Here is a 16,274-nt window from a genome sequence, read left to right as displayed (position 1 = left end):
GTCCACGTCTGATTGACCTAACATATGGTCTCTTCAAATGGAATACAAAACCCTATCTTAGCTGGTCTGCTCACTCATTCATCATCTAACACAAACTTAAACATAAAACTGTTGAGAACACAAAAGGTTGAAAGCAAACCACTCACTAGTGGCCATTCCAAATACAGTGGTAGCTTCAAATTCTGTAGAAGTTGTAGCCTCTGAGAGGAAATAGGAGAAAGCAATATGAAATGCAGAAATTTGGCTAAAGTTCATAGAAGCAGGTTTCCTCAACTTTTCACAACTTACTTGTGTTGGAACTCCCAAGTGCGATGGTTGTAACTGTGGTTATCCCAGTGGTAACTGAAAGCACAAAAGGAGATAATCGATGTATTAATTCCTTTTTACTTAAAATTAAGATTTAGTTTAGAAGACATTGATGGGTTCCTCTAATCAACTAAAAGGTTTAGATCAGGAACTTCCTTGTCTTAAGTGATATATCAATAATGGTTTCTATTATACCATTTTATTACAAGTCTACAAAATATAAGACAATTCACATGGGATAAAGAGTTAACACCGTGACAATTTGTACTCAGAGAGAGATTAAGGTAAGGTAGAATAGAATTCCCTCTAAGTTCATTACAGTCACTGTGATTGACTTTAAGACACAGAGAAAAATATTATTTGACTGCTCATACTCATTTATTTTAATTCCACCCTTGGTGTTTCCACCACCTCCAAAAGAAGTTGTGGTCCCTAAGTGAAAGGAAGAAAGGAGAAGGAAAGTAAATTCAGAAGGATCATATAAATGAGAAATGGTGGTTTCCCAGGGAATGGTAGGGAAAGTGTGTGATTGGGAGGAGATGTTGAAGCAGGAGGCAGGGGAGTGAGTTTTCCATTACTGAAGCTCGTCACATTCCCTGTTAGGTTATTGATTTACCTGTGTTGGAACTTCCAGATGCTGTTGTGCCAGTGATTACACCTGTAGTGCCTGCAGTAGAAAAGAGAAAGACAGAATCCAAATGGTGATGCATTTACCTTTCTGAGAAGAGCATGGCCAACCGGACTGTCTGTGACTGGAAAGTAGCAGATCTTTTTTGAGCTATCCTGTCAAGATGAAGTTCATTCTCTATTTTTAAATTCAGGGCCACAATAAACATGTTGGCTTACGGTCCAACTTTGATGACTAGCTTCCCTAGGATTAAATATCAGGAGTCTCCAGGCCTTTCCAAAGCTTACCTGTTTTACTTCCAGGGCTTGGTGTCTCAGATGCACCAGTGGTAGCTCCTGATGACAAGAATAGAAACAATATTTGTGTAAATGTATTTATTTGTATTCAATGAAATAACATCTGAAATCCAAAATTTGCTAGACCTAAACTTCCAGTTATTTCTGTCATCTTTGCTTCCCTAAATAGAACTACATGGACATACTGCCTCCAACTGATACTGGAGTAATATCTTCAATATCAAAAAGGGACCTTTCTGAACTCCCCTTATGGTAATAAGAATTACCATATAAGGTTTGCCCCCAGAAGAAATGAAATCATTTTCATAAATATAAACTTCCTCTAACAAATGTCCCCAAGAAAAGGCAAAGACAGAATAAATCATCAGGAACTCAAGAATTGCCAAATCCTGGGGCACCCGAGTGGTTCAGTGGGTTAAGCGTCTGGCTCTTGATTTTGGCTCAGGTTCTGATCTCAAGGTAGGGAGATTGAGCCCCGTGTCGGGCTCAGCATGGAGCATGGAGCTTGCCTGGGATTCTCTCCTCCCTCCCTTCTCTCTCTCTCTCTGACCCTCCCCCACTCATGCCCATGCTTTCTCACTCACACTCTCTCTCTGTCTCAAAATAAATAAATATATTGTTAAAAAGGAGTTACCAATTCCACTTTCACTGGTTATACTTCCTTGTAATGGAAGTTGTAGCTTCTGACAGTGAAAAGAAAGTAGTGATGGCTAATGGAAAGTCATAAAAAAGAATCACATGCTATTCCTCCAGAGCTAGTCCCAAGAAAGAAATTATAGCACATCCTTCCTTGTTGGCTTACCTGTGTTGGAAATTCTGGGTGAGATGGTACTTTCTGGGGTCACTCCAGTAGTACCTGAAAGCAAAATGGAATGATATGATCACGTGAACTTTACTCCTATAAGAAAAGCATATTATAGAAAAGGGCGGGGAAGCTACACAACTTCTTTATTATTCAAAAAAGATTATTTTTGGCAATAGCTTGTTTCAGAGTTGTTTTGTGCACTTTCTAATGTTTCATTCCCAAAATAGTGGTGGGAGAGCACAATGCGGGATAGTGGTGGAGAGTCTCAAGACAAAGGTATTTTTCCTTTATTTACCTGTTTGAATGCCAGGGACTTGGCTACTGGATCCCCCTAGAAGAAGAAACAACAGGATTGATCACCAATTAAATTTACGTTTGGGTGAAGTACTGATGTTATAGAAATTTTAATGTTCTAGAAATGTTTAGACATGTGACAAAGAAATCTAGTGATATAATGTAGTAGTAATATAGTATCATGATTAAGAGGTTAGACTTCTGAACCAGACTGCCTGAGTTGAAGCCTGTTTGTTTGCTGTATGACGTTGGGCAAGTTGATTAATATCTCTAAGCCATGTTTTCTCATCTGTGAAAATGATAGTACCTCAGTTTGGGGAAAGGTTTAAAATAATAGCAAGAAGGGTGTAGGATAATGCCTGGCACATACTTAGAGCTTGAAACTGTTAATTGTTATTGCTGCGCTTGTATGTGAAAAGTGGCAAGGTTAGGAAGCTTATGAACTCACCTGTATTAATTTCAACTCCTGTGCTTCCACTGCCTCCAGGGGGTGTTGTAGCTTCTAAGACAGAGGAAAGGTAGAAAAAATGTGAGGTGAAGAGGATTTAATGTTTTTTTTTAAATATAATTTATTGTCAAATTAGCTTACATAAAACACCCAGTGCTCATCCCAACAAGTGCCCTTCTCAATGCCCATCACCCACTTTCCCCTCTCCCCCACCCTCCATCATCCCTCAGTTCTCTGTATTTAAGAGTCTCTTATGGTTTGCCTCCCTCCCTCTCTATTTGTAACTGTTTTTTTCCCCTTCCCTTCCCCCATGGTCTTCTGTTAAGTTTCTCAAGATCCACATATGAGTGAAAACATATGTTATCTGTCTTTCTCTGACTGACTTATTTTGAGGATTTAGTGTTCTGAGGCAAGTTAATTATGTACTTTTCTGGGCCACTGTACCATGAGAGATACTTTACTACTAGAAGTTTTCCTGTGGAAGACTCTCTTCAGCTGGCTGGCTCACCTGTATTTGAACTCCCTGGTGCAAGTGTAGTGCCAGAAGATACCCTAGGGGTACCTACAACAAGAAGGGTGGCTTTTCCGCTCATGGAGTTGGGGGTGGGAATTCTGCTTATCTTGTGGGCCTTTTCAACTGGTGATAAATTATTTCTGTTCTCTTATGCATAGTTTTATTCCCAAATCAAATAAAGATAGAAATTTCTCAACAGAGAAGTCCCCTTTTCTGAGATTTAATGGCAGAAAAACAAGGGTTATTCATATTCTGCCTCTTGTTCTTCTGATCCGCTTCCCACTGGAGCCACCTAATGTGCTTCCAGTTCCTTTATTTATGGATACTTCTGTAGTAGCTCCTATGAGAATGAAAATTTTTAAAACTTAAGCATGAAGATAGATAGTTACTGGGATAACCACTGCACATTTCAGTTACTTCTATGCTCAAAGAAGAACATAATGAATAGAGATAAATTTTCTGTGTTCGTTGTGGCCTTTTGTTTACCTGAAATAAAACGCTCTGCCACCATCTTTCCATCAGCTAATATCATGGTGATACTTAAGATGACAAATAGAAAAAGAAAACTCCCTAGACAATTATCACTTTCACCCTCATATTCAGGGAGGTATATATGGAGGCTGGACCATGAAAATGAAGATATTTCAAAAATCTGCCCCAACTGATTCAAAATCAAGTAAAAAAGGAAAACACTGTTGATCTTAGATGTAAGTTCCTTAAAAGCCCCTCCTCAAGAAATTATCCTACTAAGAAACAAAAAAGTAATTTATAATCAACCAAAGTCCCCCCTGCCACACAAACACACCTACACCCACACACACTAATTTCCATCTGTTTCCTAACGGACTCTAGTAGTAGTATGGCTTCTAGAAGAAAAAAAAGAAGAAACAGATAAAAGTTGGGTATTTAGGAAGAAAAGAAAATATGGTGCGGTGCTCTTACATGAGAAGATCCATGTGAAACACATTTTTTCACCTTATTTTTAGGAAAGATGCTTTCTTCCCAGCTTGTTAACCTACCAGTATGGGAACGTCCAGGTACAACAGTTGTACTCGAGGCCACACCAATGGTACCTGAAATAAGAATGTCATGGGATCATCACAGAGAATGTTCTGCATTGAGGCAATCTGAGTATAAAGTTAAGTGTATGTTTCCAGGGCCATATCTTCAGTTATATTACACATGGACAACTCCAGGAAGGACCATTCATAGAGACTATTTTGTCCATATGGAAGCTCTGTGAGCATGCCTTTCTGCTCCTGGATTGAATCGTGTAATTTTTCCCATGTATCAATTATTTCATTCATTCAAAAATATTTATTGAGACTGTTGAACACTAGAAATTCACCAATAAATAAAATAAATGAAGACTTTTTTTTTCCCTTAAGAAGTCTATCTTCTAGTGGGCTTACTTAGCAAATATTACACTATTTTCAACTGGGAACAGAAGAGTTTTTCATCATGTTTACCTGTTTTACTTTTAGCGACTTGATTGATACTCCAGAGGTAGTTCTTAATGGTTGAAAGTAGGAAAAATATTTTGAGTATGTTATCACTTTAATCAACCTCCGAGGCAACCAGTCATTAAGCAACTTAGAGTTTAAAGTTCAAGATAAAAAGTCAAATGGGAGGCAAAAAATTTCTACTTTCATTTTAGTCATCTACTTGCCTGAGATAGAAGCTTTTGGGACAGTGTTGACTCCTGCTGATTCTGCAATAACATCAATCATGTCCAGTGGGTTAATCTTCCAGGAAATTACTACTACCACCACCCTATTCAGAAATCCACACCACATGGCCAGGCACTGGAAAAGCGTTGTCCAGAAACCAGCAGAGGAGTCTGAATCAATAGCACCATTGGCCTGGGTGTGCGATGGAGGACCTGCCCTTCCTGTATAACAATCTTTCTGATTCAGAGGCAAACTAATGATCGTAATCAATGGCAATGCTAACATCTGGCACTCCTAATTCTCATTGATTTCATCACAGGGTCTCTGATGCTTTCTAAGGAAGCTTTGGCCTCTGGAAACAAAAAATTAGGAAAGTAGAAAGTATGTTTGGGGTGACTATTTCTGCTTGATGTTAGACAAGGAATGATTGCCTCTGAATACATTCACTTACCAACACTGGATCTTCCAGATTTAATAGTTGTGCCAGAGACTACTCCACTGGTACCTAGAATCGCAAAAGGGAAGGGATTGATATGTTATTTCCTTTACATTAAAAGAAAAGCTAAGAAGAAAAATGTTACAAGCTTCTTTTAATTCATAGAAGGCTTATTCTAGGGTTCCTCATATATCTTTTCACAAGAACATTTCTTTCCAAAAGAAAAAAAAAAGCTGTTTCACATTATAATTCTCATTCTGAATATTGGTAAATATCAGGGAGATATTCACATTTTCTCATGCTTACATGTTTGAATGTCAGAGATCTGGCTACCTGGTATGGTAGTCTGGACTCCTGAGGAGGAGAAAAGAGATGGGGGTGGGGAGAGATATTCTGCCTTATATAAACTTAGGGATGATTAGGGTAAACCATTAACACACTGGAATTTGGAGGTTTAGATAAAGACTTCCATAGGTCAGAAATCATTCTGTGTTTATTTCAGCCAATTTAAATTACTAGAAGGAATTCACAAAAAAGGGAAAACTTTCTGGTGCTATTTGCAATACCAGTGGAGAAATACCATCATATCTTCAGACTTAGAGCAATGAAACTCAGTGCTGGAATTTATAGATTTTCAAAAAGATTTTTATCCCTACGATTAAACCTATTTTGACTCACTTGCAATACCCCTAAATTAAATGCAAACTCTCCAAAGGAAAGCCGAGACAGTCCTAAATCTGTTGACCCCCAAATCATGGGCTCTTCATGCTCACCTGTTTGGGCTCCAGTTCCAGTCATTTCTGTGGAAGTTGTGGCCTCTGAAGAAAGAAATAGGAGAATGATGAAATCTGGGAATTTGAAATATTGGGAAAATATATTGTGCTATTTCTTTATTATAACAGCCCTGAAAGCGAGATCATGACATCTGAGATTAAATAAGCGAAATTTCTTCCTTGTTAACCTACCTGTGTTAGAACTTCCAGATGTAATGGTTGTTCCAGACAATTCTCCAGTGGTACCTAAATTGCAAAAAGGTAAACAGAGTAGTAGAGCATTTCACACTCCCAGTTCATCTTAGAATCATTAATGTGGCCCTAAAGCACTGAAGCTCCTTCCTGAAGACTATAAATAAAATTGAAAATGAACAACTTCACAGCACTGTATTTCTCAGGTCAAACTGGGATGGATGTGTTGCTATGGATTTCCCTTTCACTATGGGAAGCAGGTCTTTATATCACCCTTACCTGCCTCACTTCCAGGAACATATCCACCTGTTGTGCCAGAGGTGCCTAAGGATGGAATTAAGCATGGTTTTAATTTTTATAAGTAGTAACCTTTGATGTAACTTGGAGCATTTTCATAATCAGTTGTCTTTATGAAGCTTTCTAGTGAAAAAGGATAGAAAATAAATAATAAGCATCATGTATACGAGAGAGATGATAGGAAGTGGCAAGCCCTGGGGAGAAGGTAAACTGGGTAAGGAGGATTAGGAGGATTGGGGGTTAGGATATATTCAATATGCACTCATACCTTTCTTCAGAAAAACAAAACAAATAAACAACAACAACAACAAACACCTCTGTGAGTCAGAACATAGAGGACAGCCTAGGCTTGTAATTCCCAAGCTGAATAACTTGAATATACTCTCATTGGTATACTACAATATTGTTAGAGGAGGTCATTGAAAGGACATGAATGTCAATTGACCTATGAGCTGGACTCTGGAAATGGGAGTATGGGATGTATGTTCTGCCTACATTTCCACAGCTGGAGCCATTTTCAAGGAAGCAACCTTGAGAGAGAAATGTGTCATTGAGATCATCTGGATGGTATAGAGTGACTGAACCCACTTAAGATTTCCACATAAGCTTTCAAGATTCTGGTGGTGGGTGCAGAGATCTACTCATCTTGTGGCCACCCAGGACAAGGCTCGGAGGTAAGTTCCCTTATTACACCTGCCACCTACCAATCCAGACTGGCCTGCTTCTTTCTTCCGTTCTCTTCACTGTTTGTGTGCAGGGCCAGGCTCAGACTTTACCTGGGAAGCTCCCTAGTTTTGCAAACCAACAAATAGGGCCACAGGGAAAATGTAGGACCCTTTCTCACACTCCCTCCCATTTTCATGCTTAACCCAAACAGAGAAATAATGAGAGACAGGCCTCCACTGAAAAGCTCACAGCCTGGCAGTACTCCTTGGGTGATCTCGCTCCTTCCTGTGAAAGTTGTGGCTTCTAACAGAAGAAAAAGGAAAAAGAAAATGTAAAGGCTAGGGACACATGGGTGGCTCAGTCGGTTAAGCATCAGATTTGGCTCCGGTCATGATATGGTTGGGAGTTCAAGCCCCACCTCAGGCTCTGTGCAGACAGCTCAGAGCCTGGAGTCTGCTTTGGATTCTGTATCTCCCTCTCTCTGCTCCTCCCACACATGACCTCCTTCCCCCTCTCTTTCTCTCTCTCTCTCTCTATCTGTCTCACACACACACACACACACACACACACAAATAAATAAATAAACATTAAAAAAAAGTAAAGACTTGGAGTGTGCACAGGACATTCAGGTATAATACGTCCTAGGTATACATCCTGTGTATAACTGTCAGGTAATGGACCCCATAATGCCCTGATGAAGGCTCCTTAGAGTACAAAGAGGAAAAATTAAAGTGTTTGAACAGAATTTATTGATGTCAAATATTGAACAACTGCTAAATTTTTCACCAGTCTGCTAAATATGGAACATCCAAAGAGTTTTGATATATATTTTCCTATTCTTTTTTTAATTTTTTTTAATGTTTATTTATGTTTTAGAGAGAGACAGAGCATAAGTGGTGGGGTGGTGGTGGTGGTGGCAGAGAGAAGGAGACACAGAATCTGAAGCCAGCTCCAGTCTCTGAGCTGTCAGCAGAGAGTCTGATGCAAGGCTCAAACTCACGAACCGTGAGATCGTGACCTGAGCCGAAGTTAGATGCTTAACCGACTGAGCTATCCAGGCACCCCAAGAGCTTTGATATATTTCAGTCAGGACCTTTTACTGAAGTTATTAGAAAGTACCATTAGTGCCTTAACAGCGCTCACCTGTGATGATCCTCATTCTTGTTCCACTTTCTCCCACAGAAGTTGTGGCTTCTGAGAGAAGAAAACAGGAGTTGAATGGAAACTATTTAAGGACCACAGAAAGGAGCATGTAGAGGAGACATCTAATTTGTGGGAGGACATGTGGAAGATTCCCTGTTGTCTTGTTGCCTCACCTGTAATAGAACTGCCAGGGGCAACAGTTGTACCAGGGGCTACCCCAGTGGTGCCTGAAACACAAAGGTCTGAAGTCATCACAGTGATTCATGTTTATCTCCTGAATACCTGTCTCTAGAGGTAAATCTGGATGCATCTCATATCAAGGGGCCCTTTCACTGCTTCTTGATGAAAGTGAGAATCATATACCTTTCCTGTGACCTGCTTTCATTAAGAAAGCAATCAAAATAATAATTTTTTCAAGTTGAGGCAACCTCCTCAAACATCCCATGATTTCAAAACCGAGAATAAGGTGGCTTTCTTCCAAGTGTTCACCTGTCACACTCCCAGTTGTTTGGCCTCCCGGTACTGCAGTGGTGCCTACCGTAAGAAGAAACAAAAAAAAAAAATGAATTTGCCAAGGAAAATTCTGAGCATCAATACTGTTTCTTTGAATAAGAAAATCTTTATATAGGACAGGCCTATTTAGGAGTTCACATCATTTTCACTTCTTCCCAGGTGTATAATACTCCTCAGCTCCCCCTGACATCTTAATGATATATAAGCCATCACAGGAGAAACCTATCATACGGTTTACATCACCAGCACATCTTTAAAAAATAGCCACTGTGAGGCTAGATGCTGGTGTTAAGAGCTCTTCCATATATTAAATATGTGAAATCTAAGAAAATGCTGAAAATAAATACAAACTACTCTGTAGGAGAGCACACCTCCCAACAGGTGACTTCAGGGAGAGCCATAATTCACACTAAACCCCCAACTGTAAGCTAATTATTCTCACTGCATCTGGATCCAGTTCCAGAAGTACCACTGCCTTCTGTTAAAGTTGTGGCCTCTGAGGGAAGAAAATGATGAACGATGAGGTCTGAGGATTTGGGGTATTAGGGAAAGAATTATGTTGATATTTTTCAGAGCAGGTCTACTCACTATATTATGAGGTTAAATATGGAGATTTATTTCTTATTAACCTACCTGTGTGGGAACTTCCAGATATAATAGTTATCCCAGAGAATTCCTCTGTAAAACCTAAAAGAAGAAAAATAAAGGGATCAACACAGCATTATCTCCCTGATCAATATGGCGTTGAACCACTGGAAGACCTTTCCTGAGGATCTTTGTTTCTGAAGGAAATGAACCATCAATTACTTCCCACAATTTCTTTTCCTGACCCACCTACTAATCCTTGTTCTACTGGAGTTGCCTTTCCATACATCCCACTGAAAGCAGAAGGAGACCTTATGTCACCCTCCCAGTTTCTCTTCCAGCCCCTGGACTCCCAGGAGTGAGAGGTGACTAAAAGAATAAAAAGGCAGATGATCAATTATTTGAGGTGTTTGGGTAGTCAGATGTTTAAAATAGCACTCCTTAACTCTAATACTCTCATATGATGAGTTTATTTAGTCCATTATACCTGGCTTGGAACTCTGTGAACTTCTACTAGCTCCAGGTGAAATCATGGTGGTACCTATTAAAGCAAATAGAGTGAAGCTTTAAAGTAAGTATACGTTTTATCATTACTCTAGTATTTATAGACATCTCTTATGTGCAATATTGTTTTTGGCCCTTGAATGTATCAGTGAGCAGGATATTCAAAGATCCCTCCCTTGATGCAGCTTATATTCTAGCAACTGGAAACCATCAGTGAACAATCAACAGGACAAATAACACAGTGTGACAGATACTAGGAAGTGGTATGGGAAAACAGCAAACTATGTAAAAGCTCTGGGGCTTTGGAAGGCAGGGGTTGACCAGCATGTTGCCTTCATCTTTGCTATCCAAAGACTAGCTCTGCAGCACTGGGCATCTGGAAATCCATATGGAGATATCTTGAGGCTATGGAATTTCTAAGCAGGCCCAGGTGTGTGACTCTTGGCATGTTATGTTTCCCAGATGAAATGCAAGGCCCTTTCCCAGGTCAGGTGTTCATTGTAGCCACACAAACAGATTTGATAAAACCCCCAAAGCCTCACACTAAAACAGCTCATTTCCTAGAAGTTCTGTTTGGGTGGTCCCACTTCCTCCTGTGGAATTTGTGGCCTCTGATAGGGAAAAGGAAGGAAGGAAGGAGTAAAGACTAGGGTGTGGGAAAGTACACACTGTGCTGTTGTCAGAATCTATCATCCAATGGCCCAATTTTGCATGTATTTTCAGACTTACCTGTGCTGTAATTTCCAGGTTCCACAGTTTTCTCACGGACTATGCCAGTAGTACCTAAAACAAAAAAGGGGCAGCACTCAGTTCAATTGCTTGTCCACTATGGGATTTAAATAGGAATCTAAAGTTTCCATATAGCAGTAAACTATAACCCCGAGACTTTGAATTCCAAGAACTAATTCATGTATACCCCGTGTAATATTTCTTTCTACAATAATTTTACTGAGAAAGTTGTCGACTATCATGTCCCTTTCTTTGGGAGGAGAAATAGGAAGTTTCCCTCCACATTACCTGTCCATCTGTCATTAGTTTGACTTCATGATGGTCTACTGAAGGTTCTTGTAAGCTCAGGAGATAAGGAGGTAATGTAATGACTGTCCTGTCCTTTTTTCTGAATTTGCTTAATATAACATATATAAATAGTGTAGATTTTTTTCAGAAGACTGTTTTTTATATCAATTCTTAGCATTTTATTTTTTTTAATATGAAATGTATTGTCAAATTGGTTTCCATACAACACCCGGTGCTCATCCCAACAGGTGCCCTCCTCAATACTCATTACCCACCCTGTCCTCCCTCCCACCCCCATCAACCCTCAGATTATTCTCAGTTTTTAAGAGTCTCTTATGGTTTGGCTCTCTCCCTCTCTAACTTTTCTTTTCCTTTCCCTACCCCATGGTCTTCTGTTAAGTTTCTCAGGATCCACATAAGAGTGAAAACATATGGTATCTGTCTTTCTCTGTATGACTTATTTCACTTAGCATAACACTCCCCAGTTCCATCCACATTGCTACAAATGGCCATATTTCATTCTTTCTCATTGCCAAGTAGTATTCCATTGTGTATATAAGCCACAATTTCTTTATTCATTCATCAGTTGGTGCTCAGAAGACTGTTTTAAGAAGTTATTATGAAGTGCAGGTATTAGATAAGCAGCACTCACCTGTGGCTATTCCAACTCTGGTTGTTTCATTTTCTCCTAGGAAAGTTGTGGCCTCTGATGGAGAGGAGGAAAGAGTTAATTGGAGAATATTTAGGGTCATGGAAAAGATAGATGGTACTCCTGCAAAGACTAATACCAGAGGAAACATCTAACTTATGGGAGGACATGTGGAAAGTTCCCTACCATCTTGTTGACTCACCTGTGTTAGAATTTCCAGGGACAACAGTTATGCCAGGGGCTACCCTAGTGGTGCCTGAAACAAAGGAACAGCAGTGCTCATGTTTCTTTCCTAAAAACATGCCTCTAAAAGTAACCCAAGTATATCTTCTTTATATCTAACTGGCTCACTCTCTGGCCCTTCTCTGATGATGAACCCTATGTATTTTCTTTTCACCATTTTATTACCAAAGCCAGAGTCACAATGTTGTCAACCTAAGATAACTTTTCCAGAATTCTATGTCTCGTCACGCTCACCTGTTTTACTCTCAGTGACTTGACTTGCTGATGCTACAGTGGTACCTGCTGTGGAGTGGCAACAGAAGGTACGAGTGTGCTCAGAACCCCAGACATTGGGAAAATATCTCACTCTTCATTGCTTTCTTGTGAAAAGCAAACATCTATCTATATAGGGCAGACATGTCTCCAGGGTCCATGTAGCTCTTCTCCATTTCTCCACAATAGAAAGTTTTCTTACCCTTCCCTCTTCAAATGCTTATAAGGTTTATAATTCCACAGGAAATAATTCTCAGAATAATTAGTACAATCATCCCATCTTCAGGGATTACAGCTAAGATGGTGGACTCTGTTATTAGTAGCTTTTCAGGAAAAAAAAAAGTTCAAAACTGAAAAAGAATTAGTTGGCCAAATGTGCAATATTAATAAGGTAAATATGGACTGCTCCCCAGAAACCCTCTCTCTCTCTAGGCTCTCCTACAAATGCCATAATCAGTGGTAACAAGAAGACAGGAACTGGTCTCTCTCACCTGTTCTTAATCCACCTCCACTGGTGCCAACACTTTCTGTGGAAGTTGTGACCTCTTGAGGGAGGAAACGGAACAGTAAGTTCTGGGTGTTTGGGTGGTTGGAAAGAGATATTTTGTATTATTTAATCACCACAATCCTACAAAAAGCTTCATGTCCAGAGTGTCCAAACAGATGGCTTTCTTATTATTTCAACTTTAACCTGTCTTGGAAATGCCTGTTTTAACAGATTTCTCTGGCAGTAGGCACTGAGTGGCTCACTGAGTGATACATGTTGAATGGTCCTTAATCAACAAAGGGAGAATCTAATGGATCAAGTGGATAAGTATTGAAATCAAACACTTCATCAGATAAGGACGACAAAGGAATTTTATATCAGTGAATGAAATAAGACAAAAATGCCTGTCTTCAAGGAGCTAACATTTGAACGTATGTACTGAAAGAATGTAAATGAGAGCAATTGAGAAAAAGTGAGATGTTCTAAAGATTAAACTTCTTTTAAAACTGTTAAGTCTAAAAAGAGATACCAGGATGCAATAAAAGCTAAAAATTTTCATGGAAAGGATAGGTGATAAATAACGCTAATAAGCTGAGAAAAAAAGCTGCCTTTTTTTAATAAGGGGCATATTTCAGAGTTATTTTCATTTATGTGATTGATTTTGCACATTTGTACACAACTGGTGTAGAATTTAACTATTATGTAAGGGAATCAATATGACTTTGTTATGATTTAAGAAGGCATAAGAATAGAAAAATCAAAAGCCCTATGCTACCAGAATCTAATTTGAAGTTCATGTTTTATTAATCTGATAAAATTGAGATTTCTATTATATTCTCTAGTCTAGTTACTGCAATACCAATTTTTTCCAAATGCACATTTATAATTTCATATTTTCTCACCTGTTACTACAAGCTATTTTGACGTCACTAAAACTTAAACTATATTTATAAATGCACATTTTTAATTTTTCATGAAAAGATTAATTTATATTAGATTATAATTTGGGAAGAATATCACAGTCTCTTATATATTTTTCAGTGTCCAAATGGAAAACATAAAAATGCTGAAGCCACATACTACAGAGCATATTTTTGTCATTTTAATGTTGACTTACCTACAATTAATACTGGTGGAATTCTCTTATCTGAGCCTAAAAAAGGAAAGATTAAATTCATGTTTCCATTAAAGAATATACTTGAATTCCATTTTAAAAAATCCCTTTGGTGCTTCAACTGCCATCATATATAATTTTTTATTAAAAAACAGAGGTATGGTATTTTCATAGAGGCTGATCTTAGAAATTGAAGTCAGAGTGCAAGATCACTTGGGAGAGAAGCTGCGAAGTACTCTGTAAGGAATCACCTATGAATTACAAATTATCAAACTGAAAGCAAAACCATTGCCTTTTTCCCAAGTAAAATATTTACACAAATATAATTCTTGTTTGCTGCCATTTAATTAAAGATTAAGGTCTTGAATTTGGAAAATGCAAAAGTACTATTGTCAATAACAATAAAGTACATACTATGTCCAATAGTCACATCCTAGTAGCCATGATATTAATTTATAATATAATTATGGTGTTCAATATATAATTTGAAACATTTCAATTTATTTACATTTACATAGCCATAGATTGAATAAAGAATAATTATAAATTTAGTCTGATTCAAATTATTGAACTATTTTCTAGTGACTAGTTTGTAAAATAAATTTATATAAGCCATCTTTGTAAAAGTAATTAGAATAAGTGTAGCATAATACTTTACAAGAAAAAAAGCATAAACAATCTTTTCCTTAAATAATGGACAATTTCATCATGAACAGCTAGGTTCGGTGAGATAACCTACAAACAGAAATAATGCCTTTCTCAAGTACTATGATATATTACTAGTCCAAAAATTTAAATACTAATGTACTATAGTCTTTAATACATTTTCATTCATTTATTGTTAAGAAAAATAATTGCCCTATAAGTTGGAATGATTGTAAAAAGAAATGAAGTGATAAAGTTTTTATTTATAAAGCAATAGTATTATAGGTTTTGCCAATGTTTTAGAATTGACAAATGCCACAGTTTGTCATTATATATAAAATTTTAAACCCCTTTTTAGTACCTGCTGCTGTAGCTTGGAAATGGAGAAAATTTAAGCTTTATAAATATTAAAAGCAAGGTCTTATTGATGGATCATCAAAGACCATTTTATATTTGCCTTACAGGAGGATGGACATTGTGGGTAGGAGCACAGTCTTTGGAGTCAGTGTAGAATGGATAAAAATATTGGCTCCAATATTTGATTTGCTGTAGAATATGAACAAATTTAGGTCGTATCTTTTTTTTTAACATTTATTTATTTTTTTATTAACATTTATTTATTTATTTATTTTTTAACAGAGAGAGACAGAGCATGAATGGGGGAGGGTCAGAGAGAGAGGGAGACACAGAATCTGAAGCAGGCTCCAGGCTCTGAGCAGTCAGCACAGAGCCCGACGCGGGGCTCAAACTCACGGACCTCGAGATCATGACCTGAGCCGAAATCCGACGCTTAACCGACTGAGCCACCCAGGCGCCCCTAGGTAGTATCCTTTCTAAGTTCCCCATGAGTAAAACGAGATAACAAAATTTATTCTAATAGTTAAATGAGAGAATATATTTAAGGACACTATAATTATGTAACTGGAATTATTACTAACTATTTTGCCATTTTTAATTAGCCAATAAGCATGAAAAGCGTAAAAAAAAAATCTGACATCCCCTGCTTACTTACCAGTAGTGGAACTTTCTGGTGCAATTGTTGAGCCAGGGGCAGCTTCTGTGAAACCTGAAATTAAAATGAAAAGTAATGGGTCGCCTGTGTAACCCAGTCAGTTAAGCAGCTGACTCTTGATTTTGGCTCAGGTCATGATCTCACGATTGGTGAGTTCAAGCTCCTAGTCTGGCTCTGAGCTGACAGCACAGCGTCTGCTTGGGATTCTTTCTCTCCCTCTCTCTGCCCCTCCCCTGCTTATGATCACCTGTGCTCTCTCTCTCTCAAAAATAAATAAACATTTTAAAAATTAAAAAAACCCAGAAAGTCATGAGCAGTGTTCTTATTTTATGGGGACACTACCTGGACATTTAACAATGTAACTACTTTGAGTTCAGGTGTTACAGTTCCAGTACCTGGTGTAAACACACCTAACAAAATATAAGGTCCTAAATGCCAGATGACTTGGATCTGATTTTCTGATTTCTACTCAAAATACACTAATATTCATCATTAGATTTATCAGGAAACCTTATTTTGTGTTACAACCTGGGCCAACACCTTCCCTTCCCACTCGCCTGATTTTCCAGGTGTGGTTAAACTGGTTATGCTTTCACCTGATTCGGTTTCTCCATATGGTTCTTCAGTTGTACCTGATTAATGAGATAATTGGAAATTATCTTTATGTGTTTCATTTTAGGAAAAACAAACCTACCACTATTTAAGTATATTTAAAATTTAGATGTTAATACTAAACCTAGAATATCTCTTAATCTTTTCTCCAAATATTTGGTGCTTGATTAATA

At 38.1% G+C, this 16,274-nt stretch overlaps 1 protein-coding gene across 1 annotated transcript in view; it reads right to left on the bottom strand.

Annotated features, from left to right (window-relative positions):
* MUC19 (mucin 19, oligomeric) overlaps positions 1 to 16,274 on the bottom strand; it is a 140,413-nt gene that overhangs the window by 19,024 nt on the left and 105,115 nt on the right. Inside the window, exons 47-70 of the mRNA XM_032593777.1 lie at positions 16,047 to 16,121; positions 15,490 to 15,543; positions 13,836 to 13,871; positions 12,723 to 12,776; positions 11,939 to 11,992; positions 11,740 to 11,793; positions 10,800 to 10,853; positions 10,054 to 10,107; positions 9,615 to 9,668; positions 8,958 to 9,002; positions 8,642 to 8,695; positions 8,469 to 8,519; positions 6,642 to 6,686; positions 6,363 to 6,416; positions 6,171 to 6,215; positions 5,413 to 5,466; positions 4,311 to 4,364; positions 2,778 to 2,831; positions 2,331 to 2,366; positions 2,033 to 2,086; positions 1,222 to 1,269; positions 923 to 973; positions 289 to 342; positions 147 to 200 (exon numbers count right to left, since the gene is read on the bottom strand). Of these exons, the coding sequence (XP_032449668.1) occupies positions 147 to 200; positions 289 to 342; positions 923 to 973; positions 1,222 to 1,269; positions 2,033 to 2,086; positions 2,331 to 2,366; positions 2,778 to 2,831; positions 4,311 to 4,364; positions 5,413 to 5,466; positions 6,171 to 6,215; positions 6,363 to 6,416; positions 6,642 to 6,686; positions 8,469 to 8,519; positions 8,642 to 8,695; positions 8,958 to 9,002; positions 9,615 to 9,668; positions 10,054 to 10,107; positions 10,800 to 10,853; positions 11,740 to 11,793; positions 11,939 to 11,992; positions 12,723 to 12,776; positions 13,836 to 13,871; positions 15,490 to 15,543; positions 16,047 to 16,121 (1,242 nt within the window). The remainder of the gene's footprint in view (positions 1 to 146; positions 201 to 288; positions 343 to 922; positions 974 to 1,221; positions 1,270 to 2,032; positions 2,087 to 2,330; positions 2,367 to 2,777; positions 2,832 to 4,310; positions 4,365 to 5,412; positions 5,467 to 6,170; positions 6,216 to 6,362; positions 6,417 to 6,641; positions 6,687 to 8,468; positions 8,520 to 8,641; positions 8,696 to 8,957; positions 9,003 to 9,614; positions 9,669 to 10,053; positions 10,108 to 10,799; positions 10,854 to 11,739; positions 11,794 to 11,938; positions 11,993 to 12,722; positions 12,777 to 13,835; positions 13,872 to 15,489; positions 15,544 to 16,046; positions 16,122 to 16,274) is intronic.

This window comes from Lynx canadensis, chromosome B4, assembly GCF_007474595.2.
Source record: "Lynx canadensis isolate LIC74 chromosome B4, mLynCan4.pri.v2, whole genome shotgun sequence".
Taxonomy (NCBI): Eukaryota; Metazoa; Chordata; class Mammalia; order Carnivora; family Felidae; genus Lynx; species Lynx canadensis.
This window is presented reverse-complemented; position numbering and strand designations above follow the sequence as displayed.